Source organism: Panicum virgatum, chromosome 1K (genome assembly GCF_016808335.1).
Source record: "Panicum virgatum strain AP13 chromosome 1K, P.virgatum_v5, whole genome shotgun sequence".
In the NCBI taxonomy this organism is placed as follows: Eukaryota; Viridiplantae; Streptophyta; class Magnoliopsida; order Poales; family Poaceae; genus Panicum; species Panicum virgatum.
The window spans coordinates 52,886,196-52,903,878 of NC_053136.1; the positions used below are offsets into that span (position 1 = coordinate 52,886,196).

The following is a 17,683-nucleotide window of genomic DNA, read 5'->3' on the forward strand; positions in this document are numbered from 1 at the left end:
TCTGGAACGAAGTGACCAATATCCTCCGTGGCCATGCTGGGATCCTCTGTGTACTCAGGTCCTGTAGTCCACGGCGTGCAGGTTCCGGGGGTCTTGCCGTGCGGCGTGAGCTTTCCCTAGACGAGCGTTCGCGACGCGAGGGCGTGGGGAGAGCGGTGTTCGGACAGGTGCACGGCGGCGCGGAGTACCATGGGAGCACGCAAGCAGGGGAACGCCGTGCGCGTGACGCCTCGAGCGACGTGCAACGGATTTGTTGCTTGCAGGCGAAATTATTGGCACGCACCGAGCACTCTAGAGCTCATCAGAAGCAGTCAATGATCGTGGGCCTCCTATCCGGGTACAGCTCACGCGGTATGGACCATGGTCTATGGAGGTTGAGATCGCAGAGAAAACACTAAAAAAAAGGTCACGTACAAATAAGTGTGTCCGGATGGAATATTTGAGGTTTTTCTCGACGGTTAAGACCAGCCAACGCAATGACTTTTTCATGGTAAGCTAATCCGATACGTTCTTCGGGGAATTTAACAAGGAATTTAAACAATCCCTTTAGCTCCCTGTACAAACCTTACAGGGATGGCACTATCAGCCTATCACATCCCTCGTTCCGCATGTCACCCCAGGGGCGAACCGGCTCGAACGGCACGCAGTAAGTGCATTTTTGGTCGTCTGCCAACAGCATGGTTGAACATCCTAGAAAAAGAGCAATGATCGGGGCATCCATGATGGCTCATACTAGTACAATTGAGCCTTTTTCTCTTGTCTTGCCTGCATAATAGGGGCCAAGTGGCTTATTATTAAGGTCCGGCCTGACATGTTAGTGCTGTTCGGCCGCCGCTAATGCCACGAAAAAGTGGAGCTGATTGGGTTGGGGCCCTGTCTCTGCCTTCTGCACATGGCGTATAGCCGTATGCGAAAGGCATGCATATCCGGTGTGCCACCACGGGATATGCCGACACGGCCAAACCGGGCTGCGAGTCTGCGACTAGAGGGGAAAGACAAAAACCCAAGCGTTGGACGACAGATGGGCTGTCGACCACATCATTGTGCAGTAGCAGCCCAGTTACTCAACAGAGTGGGCTGCTGCCCGATGGACCACCGTGATCCGTTCCGGGCAAACGGCAAGGCCACTCCAAAGGAAACCACATCGGCCCGGCCCAACCAGCTCTGGATTATGATAAGTCGGTTCCAGTCTTCCAGCCCTTAAATACCCTCTTCCGGCAACCGTACAGCCGCTCCCATCGGCCCCGCTCGCCTTCGCACCCAACCATCGCCGAGGCCGCAACTCGGGGCTCTCGAGGGTTTTTGCCACAGCGCGTCGTCCGCGCCAAGCCCCGGCGCTCCACCCCGCCGAGTTTTTTTCGACCCGCGAGTAGGGCTCCAAACCCTAGTCTCGCCGCCGCCGCCGCAATGCCTCGTCGCAGCCACGATGAGGAGGAGGAGGAGGATGAATACGACATGGAAGAGGAAGAGGACGAGGAGGACGACGAGAAGGGGAGGGGCGGGATGCGATCGCGCGGCGGGGGCCGCGGGAAGCGCTCGCGCGGCGTCGAGAGCTTCATCGACGATGCGGCCAGCGAGGACGACGACGCGGATGATGACGACGACGACGACGACGACGACGACGACTACGGGAGCGGCGGCCGTGGGCGTGGCTCCAAGAGGATGCGGTCGTCGATCCTGATTGACGACATGGCCCAGGTCGACGATGACGACGATGTCGACGACGATGGTTCCGGTGGCGAGCCCGGTGAGTCGCTGATTGCCCAATCGATCTCGTTCCAAGTGGTAGAATCGTTCGGTTGGTCTTCCCCAGATCCTAATTTGCGGAAGTTGCCGTGAAATTACAATAATTTGCACCCGTGGACTTCAAATGCTGTGCCATAGGGGACAATTTTATAACTAGCTTCAACTCTGGACCGGACTAATAATCGGAACCTTGGTTGCATTTGGGAGTTGTCACTTGTCAGTACACTCAAAATGGTGATGTTGGTGAATTATATACTTAGCTTTTTCTGGCTTGATCCTGTGCTGTTTAAGGTTATGTTTCATAAAGGTAGTTTAGTCGCGTTACGTAGTCATGGTTCTTCAGAGCCTTCGGCCTTTATTTTTCCTTCTGCGAGCCCTCAAGGAACTTCAGGGGGGCAAAGTTGAATTTATTTCGGGGATTGTATTGAACTGGAGATCTTCTGGGGGGGAAAAGAAACACCTAGTTCCTACTCCATAAATCTTTTCATATGTAAGTATTATGGCTTCACCTACCCACGATATGCTTGAGTGGTTGTACACCCAGTAGAAGTATACCAGAGCCAGAATGGCACTGTGCTTTTTACATCATCATTATGATTGCTTGGAGAATCATATTCATTGGGAATGTGGTTGTTGTATTTATTATTCTCTCGTTGCTTTTTTTTTCAAACGGATTTCGCTCAGTTGTGCAATGTGAATGTGCTTAATTGCTCACTAAATTGCAGGTATTTTCCTGTTAGAAAATAAAACACATTGCAGTTTAGCATGACTGTTTTAGTTCTGTGACTTGTGCACCTTTTTCTTTTATCAGACTTTATTGATGATACCCAGGATGATGATGACATTCGTGGCAATGATGTCAGACGGAGGCCTATTCCTCATTCTAGCTCTATGATGGAAGACGAAGAAGCTTTACAAGAGTATTTGAGGCGTTTACGAGAAAGATCTAGAAGTGGGACAGCATCCCATTCTGACTATGATGAGGAAGTAACTGAAGTTGAACAGCAAGCTCTCTTACCCTCAGTGAAGGATCCAAAGCTTTGGATGGTCAAATGTGCGGTAGGATAGCTGCAAGTTCTAGAAGAATTGAGATTGCTCCACCATTTATTCTTTGTACATTTGAACATCACTGACATCTATTTATGACTTCAGATTGGACATGAGCGGGAGACAGCGGTTTGTCTAATGCAAAAGTTCATTGATAGGCCAGATCTCCAGATAAAAACCGTTGTTGCATTAGAACACCTAAAGAATTTCATCTACATTGAAGCAGAGAAAGAAGCCCATGTGAGAGAGGTAAGTGGTGCTTCACTTGACATTTTATTCGTTTTGGTTCAGGTTTTTAGTGAATTTAATTTCAGGCTTGCAAAGGTTTGAGGAATGTCATTGCTTCAGCAAAAATAATTTTGGTTCCTATAAGAGAAATGGCCGATGTCCTATCTGTTGAGAGCAAATCTGTTGATCTTTCAAGGGACTCATGGGTTCGGATGAAGCTAGGTGTATATAAGGGTGATCTTGCTAAGGTAAGGTCACTTTTGCCGCATCCAGTCCTAACGTACCTTCTCCACTTCCAGCCCTAACATACCTTCTCCCCATATTGATTTGACTACCTTCAGGTTGTTGATGTTGACAATGTGCGCCAAAAGGTGACTGTTAAGCTCATTCCTAGAATCGATTTACAAGCGCTGGCAAATAAACTGGTAAGTTCGTTCTTACTGACTAGAGATCTGAGGCTTGCTGTTACTGTTCAATAAAATGTTTATATGTCTGATCTTGTCTTCAGTGAACCGAGCAAATTTTATTAGGTTTTGCATGATTATTCCATTTTCGTACGTCATGATTGCAGGATTTTCTTATGAGATCTACTGAATAATTTTCTTGCAATAGTGTTCGGAATTTTACTGTGGCCTCTTTACATATCTAAAGGATGTTCTTATAACTTATCTTATGGAAAAATGTGCTTTTTTTGTCATGTTCTCTCTGGTGCTAAATCGCTTGGCTTGATAAATATCTGGTGTTTTCAGGTTGGGAATGAGGTTGCTAAGAAGAAGTCATTTGTTACACCACCAAGGTTCTTTAGTGTTGACGAGGCGAGGTACTTTTTTTGTCCCTTTTGTCACCTAATGTTTTTTCGTATTTCATTTTTTTTTTGCTGCTATTTTCTAATACTTTGAAACAGGGAGCTGCACATACGTGTCGACAGGAGGAGGAATAGAGATTCTGGTGAATACTTTGATGTTGTCGGCAGTTTTATGTTCAAAGATGGCTTCCTGTACAAAACATTCTCTATGAAATCAATTAGAACACAGAATATTCAGCCCTCATTTGATGAATTGGAGAAGTTCAAAAGACCTGGTGATGACCTGAATGAGGATGTGGCTAGCTTGTCCACTCTGTTTTCAGATAGGAAAAAGGGCCACTTCATGAAAGGTGATGCTGTAATTGTTATTAAAGGTGATCTCAAAAACTTAAAGGGCTCTGTTGAGAAGGTGGAGGATGGTACAGTTCACATGCAACCAAAACTACCTGGGCTTCCGGTAGTTACTCGCAAACTAAAGTTACTAGTTTATATTCAATTTAATTATACATTATTTTATCAAATTTTACCTTAAGAACTGATGAACTCCTCATAACCCAGAGAACCCTTGCCTTCAGTGAAAAGGATCTCTGTAAATATTTCAATCCTGGAGACCATGTTAAAGTCGTATCCGGAGTTCAAGAAGGCGCAACAGGCATGGTTGTTAAAGTAGAAGGGCATGTTTTGATCATTTTATCAGACACTACCAAAGAACATGTGAGATATTTTTGCATCAGATTTAACAGTACTTGATTAGTGCAAACTCTTTTTTTTAACCTTTTACTATCTCTGTGTGACTGCAGATCCGCATGTTTGCAGACCATGTTGTGGAGAGTTCTGAGGTCACCACAGGGATTACAAGAATTGGTGATTATGAATTGCATGATCTTGTTCTTCTTAAGTAAGCTCAAATTACGAGTGAAGGATCCTTCTCCTAATTTATATGTATGAATGTATATGGACTAACTTATCCTTCTCCTTCACTTCGCAGCAACTTATCATTTGGGATTATTACACGGGTGGAAAGTGAAGCATTTCAGGCAAGCTGATTCTTTTTATCTTTTTTTCGTGGATTTTAATTTTTATGTACTATATTGACCTTAAATATATGATTAGATTCTGAAGGGAATGCCTGATAAACCTGAATTGGTCCTTGTAAAACTGAGAGAAGTAAAGTGTAAGATTGATCGACGGACATCTGCTAAAGACCGATCCAATAATATTGTGTCAACTAAAGATATTGTGAGGGTTGTTGAAGGAGCATGTAAGGTGTGTCCGCATGATCTTGTATATTTTCAGTTGTTTCTGTAAAGACTTTTGTTTGTTTTGAATATTTTTATACATCTATCTGCATTTTTTTCTTGTCATGACAGGGAAAGCAAGGTCCTGTACAACATATACACAGAGGCATACTTTTTATCTATGATCGCCACCATCTTGAACATTCAGGATTTATCTGTGCAAATTCGCAATCTTGTCTCCTTGTTGGGGGCTCAGCCAGCAGCAACAGTGGGAATGTATATGCCGATATAGATTAAATTATCTTGATTGATAACTGTGAATACTGTGCCTGACCTCATTTGCCTATACCCTGCAGGCAATGGATACAGCTGATCCAAATTTTCACACTTTTAGCTATCCAGCAAGGATTTCACAGTCTCCAGGGAGGCTGCCCCCAAGAGGACCTCACATGAGTTGTAAGAATATGTTTAGTTTGAAATATTCATTGTTTGAGTTGCAGTATCCTCTTTAATCGACTGTATTACTTCGGCAAATCCAGCCACTTCCTCTAAGCTTATGCTCATACAATAATGCATCCCTTCTATGTAATGCAGCTGGTGGAAGGTTTGGAGGGAGAGGTGGTGGTGGCAGAGGGAATGATACCCTTGTCAATAGATGTATCAAAATCAAATCTGGCCCATACAAAGGATATCGTGGCCGTGTGAAAGAAGTAACTGGTGCACTTGTGCGCATTGAGCTTGATTCGCTGATGAAAATTGTCACAGGTTTTTGTTGTTGTTGTAAATGTTCTTGTTGTTATGTCTCTTATTTTAGTTCTAATATTTATGCAAATATGTAGTTAAGAGAGAGGATATTGGTGACACAGCTTCTGTTGCAACACCATTTCGGTAAGTTTTCTTCTTGTTTGTCACTTGTATTTGTTTAGTTTCATTTGCTGACGAGCTGTATTAGCAGTGAAACCCGTTATTCAAGGGGTGTTGAAACACCTGTGCATCCATCTCAAACACCACTGAATCCTATTCAGACTCCGATGCGGGATCCTGGAGGTGTGTTTTTACATGCTTTATTTACTACGTTCGTTTAAGATTGCTAAAATATAATTAGTATTCTTTATGAACATTTTCTGTGTTGGACATGAACATGATGATCCACAAGCTTTTCACATATGTTGCTAAGAAGCGCATTCATATTTCGCTGTAGTTGTTTGGTGACAACTCTTGCATCATCGCTTTCTCTGGGCCTCTACATGTATACTGTTTATACTGCTGTAAAGCTAGGAAAACTAGAAGCGAATCTGAGTACTTGTATTATTTAATCTGTATGGAGGCAACCACTTTTATTTATTTCCTACCACTTGAACTTATCCGTGCCATTTTTGTGTAGTTTCTGTCTTTTTTGGATTATGTATCTTTTATTTTTCTTTAATAAGGTTTCTTATTTAACTTGTCTGGCAACAATTATATTATTTCTATAGCGACCCCAATTCGAGATGGAATGAGGACTCCTATGCCTAATCGAGCCTGGGTGCCAATGAGCCCTCGTCCCAGGTATGCGTGCTCTTGTTTTGGTACACATTATCTATAGAAGCTGATAGTTGAGCACTTGAGCTAGAAATAAATCAGCTCAAGATCATAAATCATCTCAGCTTTTAAGCAGTAACCTGTATTTACTGTTGGGAGCTGACTTTTTGAATTATTTACAGGGACAACTGGGAAGATGGAGATCTGTCCACTTCTGCAAGTAGTCCATATTACCAGGTTAAGGCGCTGCTTCTTGCTTGTTCATTATGATGTTATAATATCAATAAACTTTTGGCTGGCAGTTGATTATGCCTCTGCATCTCTGGTTTTCTTTTCCTTTTCAGCCTGGAACTCCACAAGCTAGACCGTATGAAGCTCCCACTCCTGGATCAGGGTGGGCTGCCTGGGGTGATGCTTCAGGAAAAGCTCAAAGCACGTGTGCAACTGGTTGGGGTGATACGTCGTCAGGAAATGCTCAAAGCACGTCTGCACCTTCAACACCCATTGCGCATCCGACGCCCCCAGTGACTGCTGCGTCCTATTTGCCTGGTACTCCAGGTGGCCAGCCGATGACTCCAGGAGATGCTGGAATGGATTCAATGTTTCCTGTAATAGGTTCGTCCTTGGCCTTCTGTACTGTCACATTTGCAGTGAAAATTATTTTGCAGTCTGGAGCTCTGGATTGGATCGAATGGGCATAGATAACCAAAAGATCAATCTTCTTCTTGAAATGCTTGCAGGTGGCGAGGCTGAGGGCAACTGGCTTCTGCCAGATGTTTTGGTGAGCGTGTCCAGGGGAGGGGATGAGGTCAGAGACGGTGTGGTGAAGGAAGTGCTCCCGGTAACATGTCTTAGCTACTGAACTTTGCTGCCCAACTTTGCAGTGCTAACATTGCTGAAAATCTGGACTCGCAGGATGGGTCGTGTCGTGTTGCCCTTGGGTCGCAGGGCAACGGAGACGAACTGATTGCAACTGCAAACGAACTGGAGGTGGTCAGACCAAAGAAAAATGAGAAGCTCATGATAATGAACGGCTCCATGCGTGGAGTCACGGGGAAACTGATTGGAGTTGATGGGTCTGATGGCATCGTGAGGGTGGAAGGTAGCTTAGACGTGAAAATAGTTGACATGGTGATTCTGGGTAAAGTGGCTGCTTGAGGACGCTGCACAGTCGAGATTCTTAGTTTAGTACCCATCTGACTTAGCGTATTTTATTGCCCATGTGTACCAAAAATGTACCTTTTTCTAGAAAAGACGGCAAGAGCTTTGCCAGATATATATTAGACAGAGAAAGAAGAAAAAGAAAAAAAGTAACATTACTAAGATCATTAAGCTGAAGTTGACGCAAACATATTGGAAAGGCTAAAACCACCAATATTGTTGCTGCCTGGATTCCCCTGTCAATTTTGCTCCTGCTCCTGCCTGACATGTCGTCGAGAGGTTTGAAAGTTCATGTTTGCTAAATCATTCCGTAGGTGCTACTCAGTTTGCCATTTCTTTTTACGAAGACTTTTATTTGGCAGTTCTCTTTTGCGTGCGCTTTCAAAGCACAACAGAAGAAGAAGCTATTGAATCCGTAATTTTTACCCCCAAAGTTTATTATTATTTTTTTGAAACGGACCAAAGTTTATATACATTACCTAAAGACCACAGTAAAAGCAAAATCTACACCAAGGTACCAGTACTCCAAGTATTTTTTTTTAAGAAAAATCCTTGGCGGGTAATTTGCACCCCCAGAACGAATTTTAGATGTTAATTGAGCCTCGCTCAAAGCCTTGGAATTGATGGATACCTGAAAACATTCATGCATTCCACGGCTCGCGTCGGGCTCCTCCTGCCAGGGCACGTGTCGCTCAGAGGTAGCTCAATCCCTCTAAGGACGCCCTCCCCACGCTGTATAGTATATAGAGTATTACAGATGGCGTACAGATGGCGTACGCGTCCGTCAGGCCGTGGCATGTAGAGCGACAGGCACCCGACCAGCCACACCAGCAACGCGAAAAACAGGCGAGGCAGTAGCACAGGCGCCGCGAAGGCGCCGATGATCACGGTCGCGCCGAAGAGCATCAGGAGGAGCGCGGATCCGCGCAGCAGCCGGCCGCGTCCGGTGTCATCAGGCCCGGTGGCCGGGGCGGCCTGCTCCATTTCTGGCTCCGACGCGGTGGCCTCCTTGTTGACAGCATTCCCCTGGCCCTGAGGCGCCTGAGCCATCGGAGGTGCCAAGTGGGGATCTGTGAGTCTGGAGCAGCTCAGTCCTACAGAGACGATTCACGAATGCCTTTGGATAGATGGTTTTTCGTGGCCGGACGGTGATGACCTTTTTATAGTGCTCACGGGCGGGCCTCGCGGAACGCGCAACGGCTGGTCTCTTCTTTAAAAAAAATAAAAAAATAAAAAAACGCCTGGTCGCTAGAGATTAGTAGTCAGAAGGTGCGGCGGATTTATAGAGCCACGTGCAACTGTGCAAGTACTGGGCCTTCCACGGCAGAAAAGGGAGTGTCATAACGCATGAGTGTGTTGGGGCCGAAGGGATATGGTCGCGCTACAGTACAAAGGCGTCTCTTCCAGGCGACTCCGTCGCCGGTGTCGAACTCGCTGTCTGGCCTCTCCTCTGCTGGCCTTTTAGGCACAGGAGGAGTTGGAGAGACAGCCGCCAGGCGGTTGTAGTTCAGTAGGTTTGAGGTAGGTATGTAGAATAATGTAGTTGTATAGAGGTTAAATAATCTGTATTCTCCGGGTGATACTGTCCATGGCGGCTTCTCGCCGGATTTGGAGCTTGTTGAGGGTGCAGTCAGCGACGACGCCGTGGGATGTTGCTGCAGTATCTGTTGTTGGCGACTCCACCCTCTCTAGCTGGGACTTGGATATGGTTTACCGGGAGGGGCTTCCTCTGTGGCTTGTTTTCCTGGGTGGCGTCGACGAGGCGAAGGCGGCGGCGTCGCGGGGGAATGTTGTCTCCAGGCTTCTTCCTCGCTTCGGTGGTGCTTCTCTCCGGCGTCGGCGGTGGAGTCGTGGAGTTTTGAGCTAGAGGTCGGGACTGGAGCTTCTTCGCCTTGGTCAGGTGATGTTGCTACTGGTCTCCTACTTCTTCAAGGGTACGGAGCATGCTTTAGGGTTGGTGGGCGGTGGCCGGCTGAATCTGAGCCAACCTTTCCTCGGCGGCGACGGTGGTCGTCACTGGCGAGCTCAGATCCAGGAGCTGGAGGAGGCGGGGCGCGGCCCCGGTTGATGGGCGACCACCGACGGCTTCTTCAACTTCGACTCCTCTCAAAGCCAGTGTGCGATGGGTCTTCTTCAACAAAAGGGGGTGCTCGTCTTCCTCTCCAGTCAGGGGCGGATGCACACCCCGGGCCACCCGGGCCATGGCCCGGGGTTCGGCCCAAATTTGTTTCATTTTGTAGTAGCTTCTACCTCTGGATTTGGATCAATTGCCGAAGAAGGACTTGGATCAATTGCTGAAGAATAATAAATATATTACTTCGCGATGGCGCTTTTTGTATGTTATCTATCTTTCCGTTTATATTTTCATGTATCTTTTGAACTGTGAGTTTGTGGACGTCTATACTTAAAACTCGGCCCGGGGTTCGACTCAATCCTGGTTCCGCCACTGTCTCCAGTGGCGGTGGCCGGCGGCGAGGAGAGCGGCCAGAGGAGGTTTGCGGAAGATCCAGGAGCATATCTGTAATTTTTGTTTTGGTTGGGTCTCTCGCGAAGTTTGGTTGGTGTAGCTGTTCCTGTATCCTGTCCGTGTGTGTCTGTATCCGTATCCGTATTTCTAGCTGCATTTTTTCCTAAACCAGAAATACTGATGCGTATTATTAAAAAAGATTAAAAAAAGAAAAGGGAGTGTCTCTGCTGAAGAAAATCCCTCATTGCAGAAATAAAACGGATAACTCAGCAGTAGGCCAGTAATACAAAGTGTACTATAACGGAGCTTCCTTGCCGCGCAGACGCAGCAACAGGACAAGCCAGCGGGCGGCCGCAGGAGCTGACCAAAGCACGGATACCTCAGTCACGTCTAAATTAGGCGGCGTTGTCTTGCGGGGTCGTGAACATTTCTGCAGATTGATGACGTGGGGGCGTCCAACATGTCCTGGCCCGGCCGGCTATTTCTATTTACCAACTGGATGCCCGTGCCTGCCGCAATTCCTACCAAGTATTTTATACGTACTACGTGCGTGCGTTTTAGAGCCGCAATTGCGGCTGCGAGGTGGTGCTCGTTTGGTCTTCGGTCTCTTCTCCCTCGCGACTTGGGAGCCGCACGCAATTCCGGGATTTCCTATAGGATTATTATTTACTTGTCGAGTGTCGAATTCGGCGGCGCCTTGACTGACGGGGTCGTTGGAACGTCAAGACTAGTGGCAGCCAGTGAGTGAACACCACGGTCGCGTAGGCGGCGTTGCCGCCGCAGCCCCAGAGATACACTGGTGGGCAAAGTAACCGTTCCTTCCACCTCTTTCTTCATCTAGAGGATACACAATTTTCGCTCAAGTTTCCAGCCAGCCTTGAGCATATTAAATATGATGGGGATGCGTCAGAATACACGTAATCTTTATCTACTTATAAAAAATGTACCGTTTCTACGGTATGTTGACTTTTTGTCCCTCAATAGTCGCTGACAGGTGGGTCCACTCAACATACGCCTTTCTCCGGTTCCGTGCAGTCCTCGTCTTCAATCAGAACTCGGGTTGTACACAACTCGTCTGCCACATCGTCTTCAACCGGACCGGCGCTACTGTTTCCTTGCCATGCCCCGATGAACTCGCGCAAGTCCAAATTCTTCGCTACTGCTACTGCCATCGCTCCTCACCTTTGCCACGCGCTGCAATCACGATCCCGATTGGCAAGCCACCGGCAATCCCATACGCATCCCGCTTGCTTCTCTCTAGCGACTCGGCGGCGCGCGGCGTCTCCTGCCGTCGGCCTACTCCGACGCGTAGAGATTCCTACGGTCCCGCCGCCCGCTGCGCGGGTTCGCCCATTCCGCTGTTGTGGCCGCAAACTTCGGTCTGCAGGCGCCGCGGTTCCCGCCCGCTGCGCGGGTTCGCCCATTCCGCTGCCGTGGACGCAAAGGTCTGCAGGCGGCGCGGTTCTCTGCGGATGGCTACCTCGGGTGCGCGGGGTTGCGCTGCACAGGCCACAGACAGCAGAGGCCCCTCCCGTCATCCCATCTCCTTGGCTTCAGCTGCAATTGATAGAAGATGGAACAAATTATTTTGTGATCTGTTCTATTTTGCTGCAAGCACAACTGCACAAGTAGGGGCGAGCGGAGACGCCGGCGTTCGGGATAGCTATGGATTCGAATCAAATGCGCTCGCGGACGGAGTAGCTGGGATGGAGTGGGATCAGAGACAAAGATCATATATTTGTTTTGTCCTTATTAATGTCTGAAGCATCACTCTTGGGAGGCAATTTCAGGCGCTGCCGGGCAAGACACTCCGTGTACCAAGATATTGCCTCCTGACGTGTTAATCGCCACTTCAGTTTACCCTGACCGTACCTCATCCATCACGTTTGTTGGTTACTTACTATTACCAAGGTTTGCTTGCTTCTGTTCTTTACCTTTTCTTCCTTTGACAATATTCATAGAAGAAGAAAGCTTAGAAACGACTGTAGAAATTGCAACAATACTGAGCTCAATATGTGAGCCAAACTTACCTTCATATAGTAGGTGTTCATCATTATGTTTGAAATCAGCTCACAACTATATTCACATAAACTGCAACTCTAATTTTTTTTGCTGTTACTGAAACACAGATACTTAGCCTTTTTTTTTCTTTTTGCCTGAAGGGAATGATTGATATTGCTTCCCTCAAGTAATTGGTCAACAATTTCTTCATATCTCTTCCACAATGGAGCGAAAATACGAATGCACAACAGGTTAAAATGTTCAAATATATATTTAGCTGAATATTTTTGGGGATAGGATAAATTTATTGCCTTTTCTCTTTGTTGACAAGGAAAATATTTCAACAAGCTTTCTATTTAGTGGTGGTAGGGTGAGAACACAAGTGGTATGCATTGGTTTAATCTTTCTATTGTGCTTCCTGTGAGTGAAAATTGACCATGTACATATTGTTTAAATATCATATCAGAATTTGCACAAGTATAGATTTGAAAAACCGATATAGTACCATGAAGCATATGGATCAGGAGTCACCGAATAAAAACCCGTAGCAACGCACGGGCATCTATGCTAGTTAGTGCTAATCTAAAAAAAATCAAACCAAGCTTTTGGTCTAGGCACCGACACTTGATCTTTAGCACTACAAGTCTAAAAGTACAAATCTACATGTACTACGTGAGAGCAGGTGGCAACTCAGCTAGCGAACGCTAAACTACAAGAGTTTGGAAACCTAATATAATTTTTTCTTGAACCGAACCTAATATAAACTTGGTCCGGTTCAACCTTAACCAAAATACTTTACACTTTTTTAACTCCACTTTACACTTTCTTTAAATTGGATTAGACCGAAATCAAAGCCTACCCACACTATTAGCCCATCCCAAGAGGGGGACTCCTATACATCTTATGGAAGGTAGATAAGTCATTTATTTTTAAAGTTCATTTGGCCAAATTAGCTGCTACAAAAATATTCAACATTTCCCTTAAATATGTTCAACATTTTTCTTAAACATATACAACATTTGACTTTTAAAATGTTAAAATTATATAGATAATCATAAATTCAAAGTGTTGAACCACCCTAGGTTCTTCTTATTTGGCAACGTGGCAGCGCGCGGCGGGCATGGCGCGGTGGTGGTGGTGGCGCACGGCGGGGGCAAGGGGTGGCGGAGGGGGCACGAGAGGGAAGGATCACGAGATGGTGTCCCCAGCCGAGTGTTTACACTCAAAACCTTAATTGCTTTCTATAAAAGCTGGTTTACTACTTAAAAAATTAGCACAGGATGGCTAGGGTTTGAACGTGTAGATCTAATAGTTGTGGCTATTGGATGGTGTTGATTTGTTGTGAGAGAAAAGTACTGTTGTTTGGCTGGTAGTGGTAGCTAGTGGTTGGTGCTAGTTTGATGTGAGAGAAAAATATTGTTGGCTGGTTGCAGCAAACAGAGTGTGGAAGGTGGAGAAAAAAAAATCTTCCAGGAGCTATATAGGATTGGGCCCGTTGTAAAGGCCCATTACAAAGAAAATTTCACAGAACTAGGCTGGAAGGCGAAGGCCCATAGAGACCAGCCGTTTCCTTTGTACGGGCACACTACGAAGAGAGATTTCACAGAAAAAGGCCCAGACGTCTTCTTTCCCCGTCCGCGTCGCCTTCTCAAACGGAGTCACGGAGCTTGGAGGCGACGGTAATGGCGACGGCGGAGAAGAAGAGGCCCTGGATCAGCAGCGGAGCGGGGAGGAGGCCAAGTAGAAAGGAGGTCCATCTCGTTTCTCTCCCCCAACTCCTCCTCTCACTAGTCGGGCTGCAATCACTCAGCTCCTTTTCCCTGCCTATTCGATTGTCTGTTCCTATTCCCCGTTGATGCATAGTGGCGCTTGCTAAGGGCACGGGCAATCTACTAGTGAAAATTTGTTGTATGTTCCTAAACTTTATTTGTTACGTTATACAAGGTCCAAGGGGCCTTGCCAGATTTTATCCGGGCGCTAGACTCCACACCCAATGTTAGATACAGCCCGGGAAATCTGGAAATTGCCTGGATTCCTGCGCAGGATATATTTGCTGCATGAGATCAATTAGCCATTGTGTGGAATGGACGTGCTGGATCAACTTTTAACGCACCAATTAACCATGGTGTTGTCCTGCTGAACTTGTGTGTCGTGACATTCATCATTCAGTGTTGTTTCTTCGCACTGACAGCACAATAAGCACTTGGTGATGCTTGGTGTCATAATCAGCTTTTGAAGAGAACTGCTAGATGTATAGGTAGTTTGGGGCTCACACAGGTAATTCTGTGCTCTTGGCTAGGTATTGGAGAGGAAGAAGGCAATCGGTGAACTTATAAGGAAAGCTATATCTGTGAAGGACCATCTAGTGCAATTCCCTGCCTTCCATAAATTTCAAAGAAATGGTAACTACATTGTTCTCTTTGGAACTGTAGAAGTGCCAATGTCACGGTATGACTTGGTACACCTATCTGTTTCAGGTAGTCAGCAAAACAAAGTTGAATGCAAAATTTGTCCATTGCAGTTCTAATTCAGCACACTGCTCATTGCTTTTCATTCAGTTATGCTCTGTTGTCCGGGGGGCAAGATATCAAGCTCATTTTCCTGGATCTATCCTGATCTATAGGCCTTTCAGTCTGCTTGGAGTCTGGATGTGGGGATAAACTTACACTACCAATGAGGAAGTACATCCAAAATCTTCTAAAGGTTATATGCATTTGCTTTCATTGTATTCTGTTCTTAGCGCAGTATTTTGCAATTTTACTTTTACATGTTCCTACTCTGGATGTAATTCTAGCAAATAAATTTAGGTTAACATGGAGGAACCCTATGGACCAGAATGGCCTTCAGAAGAGAAAATTAAGCGCCAAGAAATGGTGGCCCCAGAAGCGCGATATATCTTTATCAAGCAATATTCAAATGGGTTCACTACTGAATGTTCCATGAATCAAGGTGCAGGGGTGGAACATAACCACACATCATGTAATGAAGGTCGCTTGGTTGGTTTTGTACACTATAGGTTTGTTTTGGAAGAGGACCTGCCTGTTGTTTATGTATATGAGCTACAAATGGAGCCTTCTGCCCAGGGTAAGGGGCTGGGAAAGTTTATGATGCAGTTAATTGAACAGATAGCTTGCAAGGTAGTATACTAATATGGTCAATTCGTAGTCCTAGCTATTTATTGTTCCAATTTTCTTAATATTAATATATTATTCATGATACCAAACTATTTTTATGTCAGTATTGCCAGTTGCATGTTTTAGTTCAATAGCTGTCCTGACTCCTGACATTCCACCACATGTACGCAGAACCAAATGGGAGCTGTGATGCTAACGGTTCAGAAAGCTAATACTCAAGCTATGGCTTTCTATACTAAGTTGCGGTGAGCTCTGGACATTAAGTTGTATTTGTACTTTCTGGTTGCCTAATCTTGCGGGCATCACTTAACTTTTAGTCTAATTATTTCTCTTGTCCAGATATGTAATATCTAGTACCTCACCATCACGAGTGGATCCTCAGGTATGAGTAACAGTTTACGTATAACTTAGTTTTTCTTATAAGCATAAAAAAATTGCGACTCTTGTCATGGTTACATGGATCTCTTCATTTTTCACAGATAGGAATTGAAAAAAGCTACGGGATATTATGCAAGACATTTGACTCTCAAACTAAGTCTAAATTAGAGGTACGCAACATACTCATTACATATGGCATAAGTTTTGTCGCTACTGTTGCGTAAGATTTGCCAAATCTGACAGAAACTTATTCACGCCAAATCTGACAGAAACTTATTCACCACTAGTTTGCACTACATTTAACTGGCTGTACTAGTATCTGCTCTAATATATGTAGTTCACAGAACTACGATGTGGTGGCAGCGTTCTCTAAAGCACTGCTGATTTTCATTTTGGTAAACGCTGGCAGGATGGCGATGAAGAACTCTGAAGTCAAAAGTCTCAGGATGGGCGTGATGGCCACAATCCCCATTCCCCATAGCATGACCTGTAGGCTGTAGCTAAGCCACAAGTTTACATGACACATTGTCATGCGGCCCTGTTAGTGCAATTAAAATTCACAGTGTGGCACTGGCACGCTTGGCCGAGATCACAATTTTCATCCTATATGTCGGCATCTTCTGCTTAGCAAATTGAGCCCAGCTGTTAACAACTCTGCTCAACTCGCTGTAAACTTGTAATAGTTACGATGGATCATTTGATGTGTGAGTATGTCATATTTCTTCTAAAAAACCATTTTTACATGTCCTCCAAACATGGCCATCGTCGTATTGGGTGGTTTAATATTACTATATTAGTATATTCTACCATTTTCTCTTGTCCTCTAAAATTTCGCTCTTTGGGTTCATACATACTCCCAATACAAAAATGCTGATACTTGGCCGCTCGTTTCGTAAGGCATCCGGCAAAGTCTGTGTTGCATTAGATTGCCGTGCAAACTTGGTGGATTTGTGGCAATGTTTTCCAATTTTCTGAAAGGGTTAGGAGAGGTCAAATGGTCAATGCATAAGTAAAGAGAAAACAGATTAGATATAACAGAGCAATAATTTTTTTTCCTAGATAATGAACAAACCAGTAGCTAGCAGCATCAAGAGAAACTCCTCCCTCCGATGATTAACAATACAACTAGCAATACTGGAAAGCACAAGTGCAGAACACAATTTGCACTACTCGTTCAAATTTGAGACGTCACAGCACAGCAGGTCCGCGCGCTTTCTCCTGGGGCCCCTCTTCCCCTTGGTGATCGCGCTGGCGGTCAAAAGCACCTGCCCCTCCCCCACCTCCAGCGGCGGCGCCTCCTTCCCCTCCTCCTCCTGCTCCTCGCCGCGGCCGAGGCCGAGCGGCTGGAACTCTCCCAGCCTCCTGAACGCGGAGCGCTTGCGCGGCGGCAGGAGGTCGTCCCTGACGCCCGCGTAGGGCCGGCTGTTGTGGTCGCCGCGGTGCATCCCGCACTTGGCGCAGATGTGCCGCCTCAGCTTGCAGGGGTACCTGAGCTGCTCGCCCGTGAAGCCGCCGCGCTCGTCGCCGCCGGCGAACGTGCACCGGAGGGGCTTCTTGTTGCTCTCGCCCTCCTGCGTCATCTCGCAGTCGACAGTTTGTCTCACGAACGGATACCTCACTGTCGTATCCTGATGTCTGATCATACTACTGTCTGCTGATCCTGATGGCAACACATAAAGTTTATAGGCGATCGGATGCAAATGTGTAGCACGAGCGTGCAGACAGCCTGATCACGCATGGGGTGGGTGACACTGACAGTGGCGCCGCGCGGCAGAAAAGCCGTAACGCCTGATGACGTAGTAGTGTGCAATCCAGATTGCCATTGCCAACTGAGCAAGGAACCCAAAAGGCCTCGGGATAGGAAACACGATGCGGCTCGCAAGGCCATTTGCACGGTTGTGCATGTGTCGTGGCTTGCTTTCCTCTTTCTTATACGGATCCAAGGATGACGACGAGC

At 46.1% G+C, this 17,683-nt stretch overlaps 2 protein-coding genes across 7 annotated transcripts; both read left to right on the forward strand.

Annotated features, from left to right (window-relative positions):
• Window positions 1-271: 271 nt before the first annotated feature.
• LOC120643406 (putative transcription elongation factor SPT5 homolog 1) lies at window positions 272-7,934 on the forward strand. 2 transcript variants are annotated; one of them, XM_039919768.1, is made up of 21 exons: window positions 272-1,747; window positions 2,558-2,805; window positions 2,899-3,042; window positions 3,108-3,269; window positions 3,363-3,446; window positions 3,771-3,841; window positions 3,926-4,283; window positions 4,385-4,540; window positions 4,627-4,724; window positions 4,815-4,863; window positions 4,940-5,092; window positions 5,197-5,340; window positions 5,421-5,520; window positions 5,659-5,829; window positions 5,904-5,952; window positions 6,017-6,111; window positions 6,540-6,612; window positions 6,768-6,822; window positions 6,930-7,200; window positions 7,326-7,426; window positions 7,501-7,934. In XM_039919768.1, the coding sequence occupies exons 1-21, from the start codon at window positions 1,408-1,410 to the stop codon at window positions 7,741-7,743; spliced, it is 3,165 nt and encodes a 1,054-aa protein (XP_039775702.1). In that variant the 5' UTR covers window positions 272-1,407; the 3' UTR covers window positions 7,744-7,934. The 2 variants fall into 2 exon arrangements, with proteins under 2 accessions (XP_039775702.1, XP_039775707.1); XM_039919773.1 differs by having other exon boundaries at window positions 273-1,747; window positions 6,020-6,111; window positions 7,501-7,743.
• A 5,880-nt stretch (window positions 7,935-13,814) lies between these two features.
• LOC120643423 (N-alpha-acetyltransferase 40-like) lies at window positions 13,815-16,474 on the forward strand. Of its 5 annotated transcripts, none has more exons than XM_039919779.1 (8): window positions 13,815-13,965; window positions 14,514-14,691; window positions 14,838-14,917; window positions 15,022-15,351; window positions 15,520-15,593; window positions 15,688-15,730; window positions 15,828-15,896; window positions 16,136-16,474. In XM_039919779.1, the coding sequence occupies exons 1-8, from the start codon at window positions 13,897-13,899 to the stop codon at window positions 16,154-16,156; spliced, it is 864 nt and encodes a 287-aa protein (XP_039775713.1). In that variant the 5' UTR covers window positions 13,815-13,896; the 3' UTR covers window positions 16,157-16,474. The 5 variants fall into 5 exon arrangements, 2 of the variants coding, with proteins under 2 accessions (XP_039775713.1, XP_039775720.1); XM_039919786.1 differs by having other exon boundaries at window positions 14,514-14,616; XR_005663006.1 differs by having other exon boundaries at window positions 13,817-13,965; window positions 14,514-14,616; window positions 15,022-15,298.
• The last annotated feature ends 1,209 nt before the right edge of the window (window positions 16,475-17,683 follow it).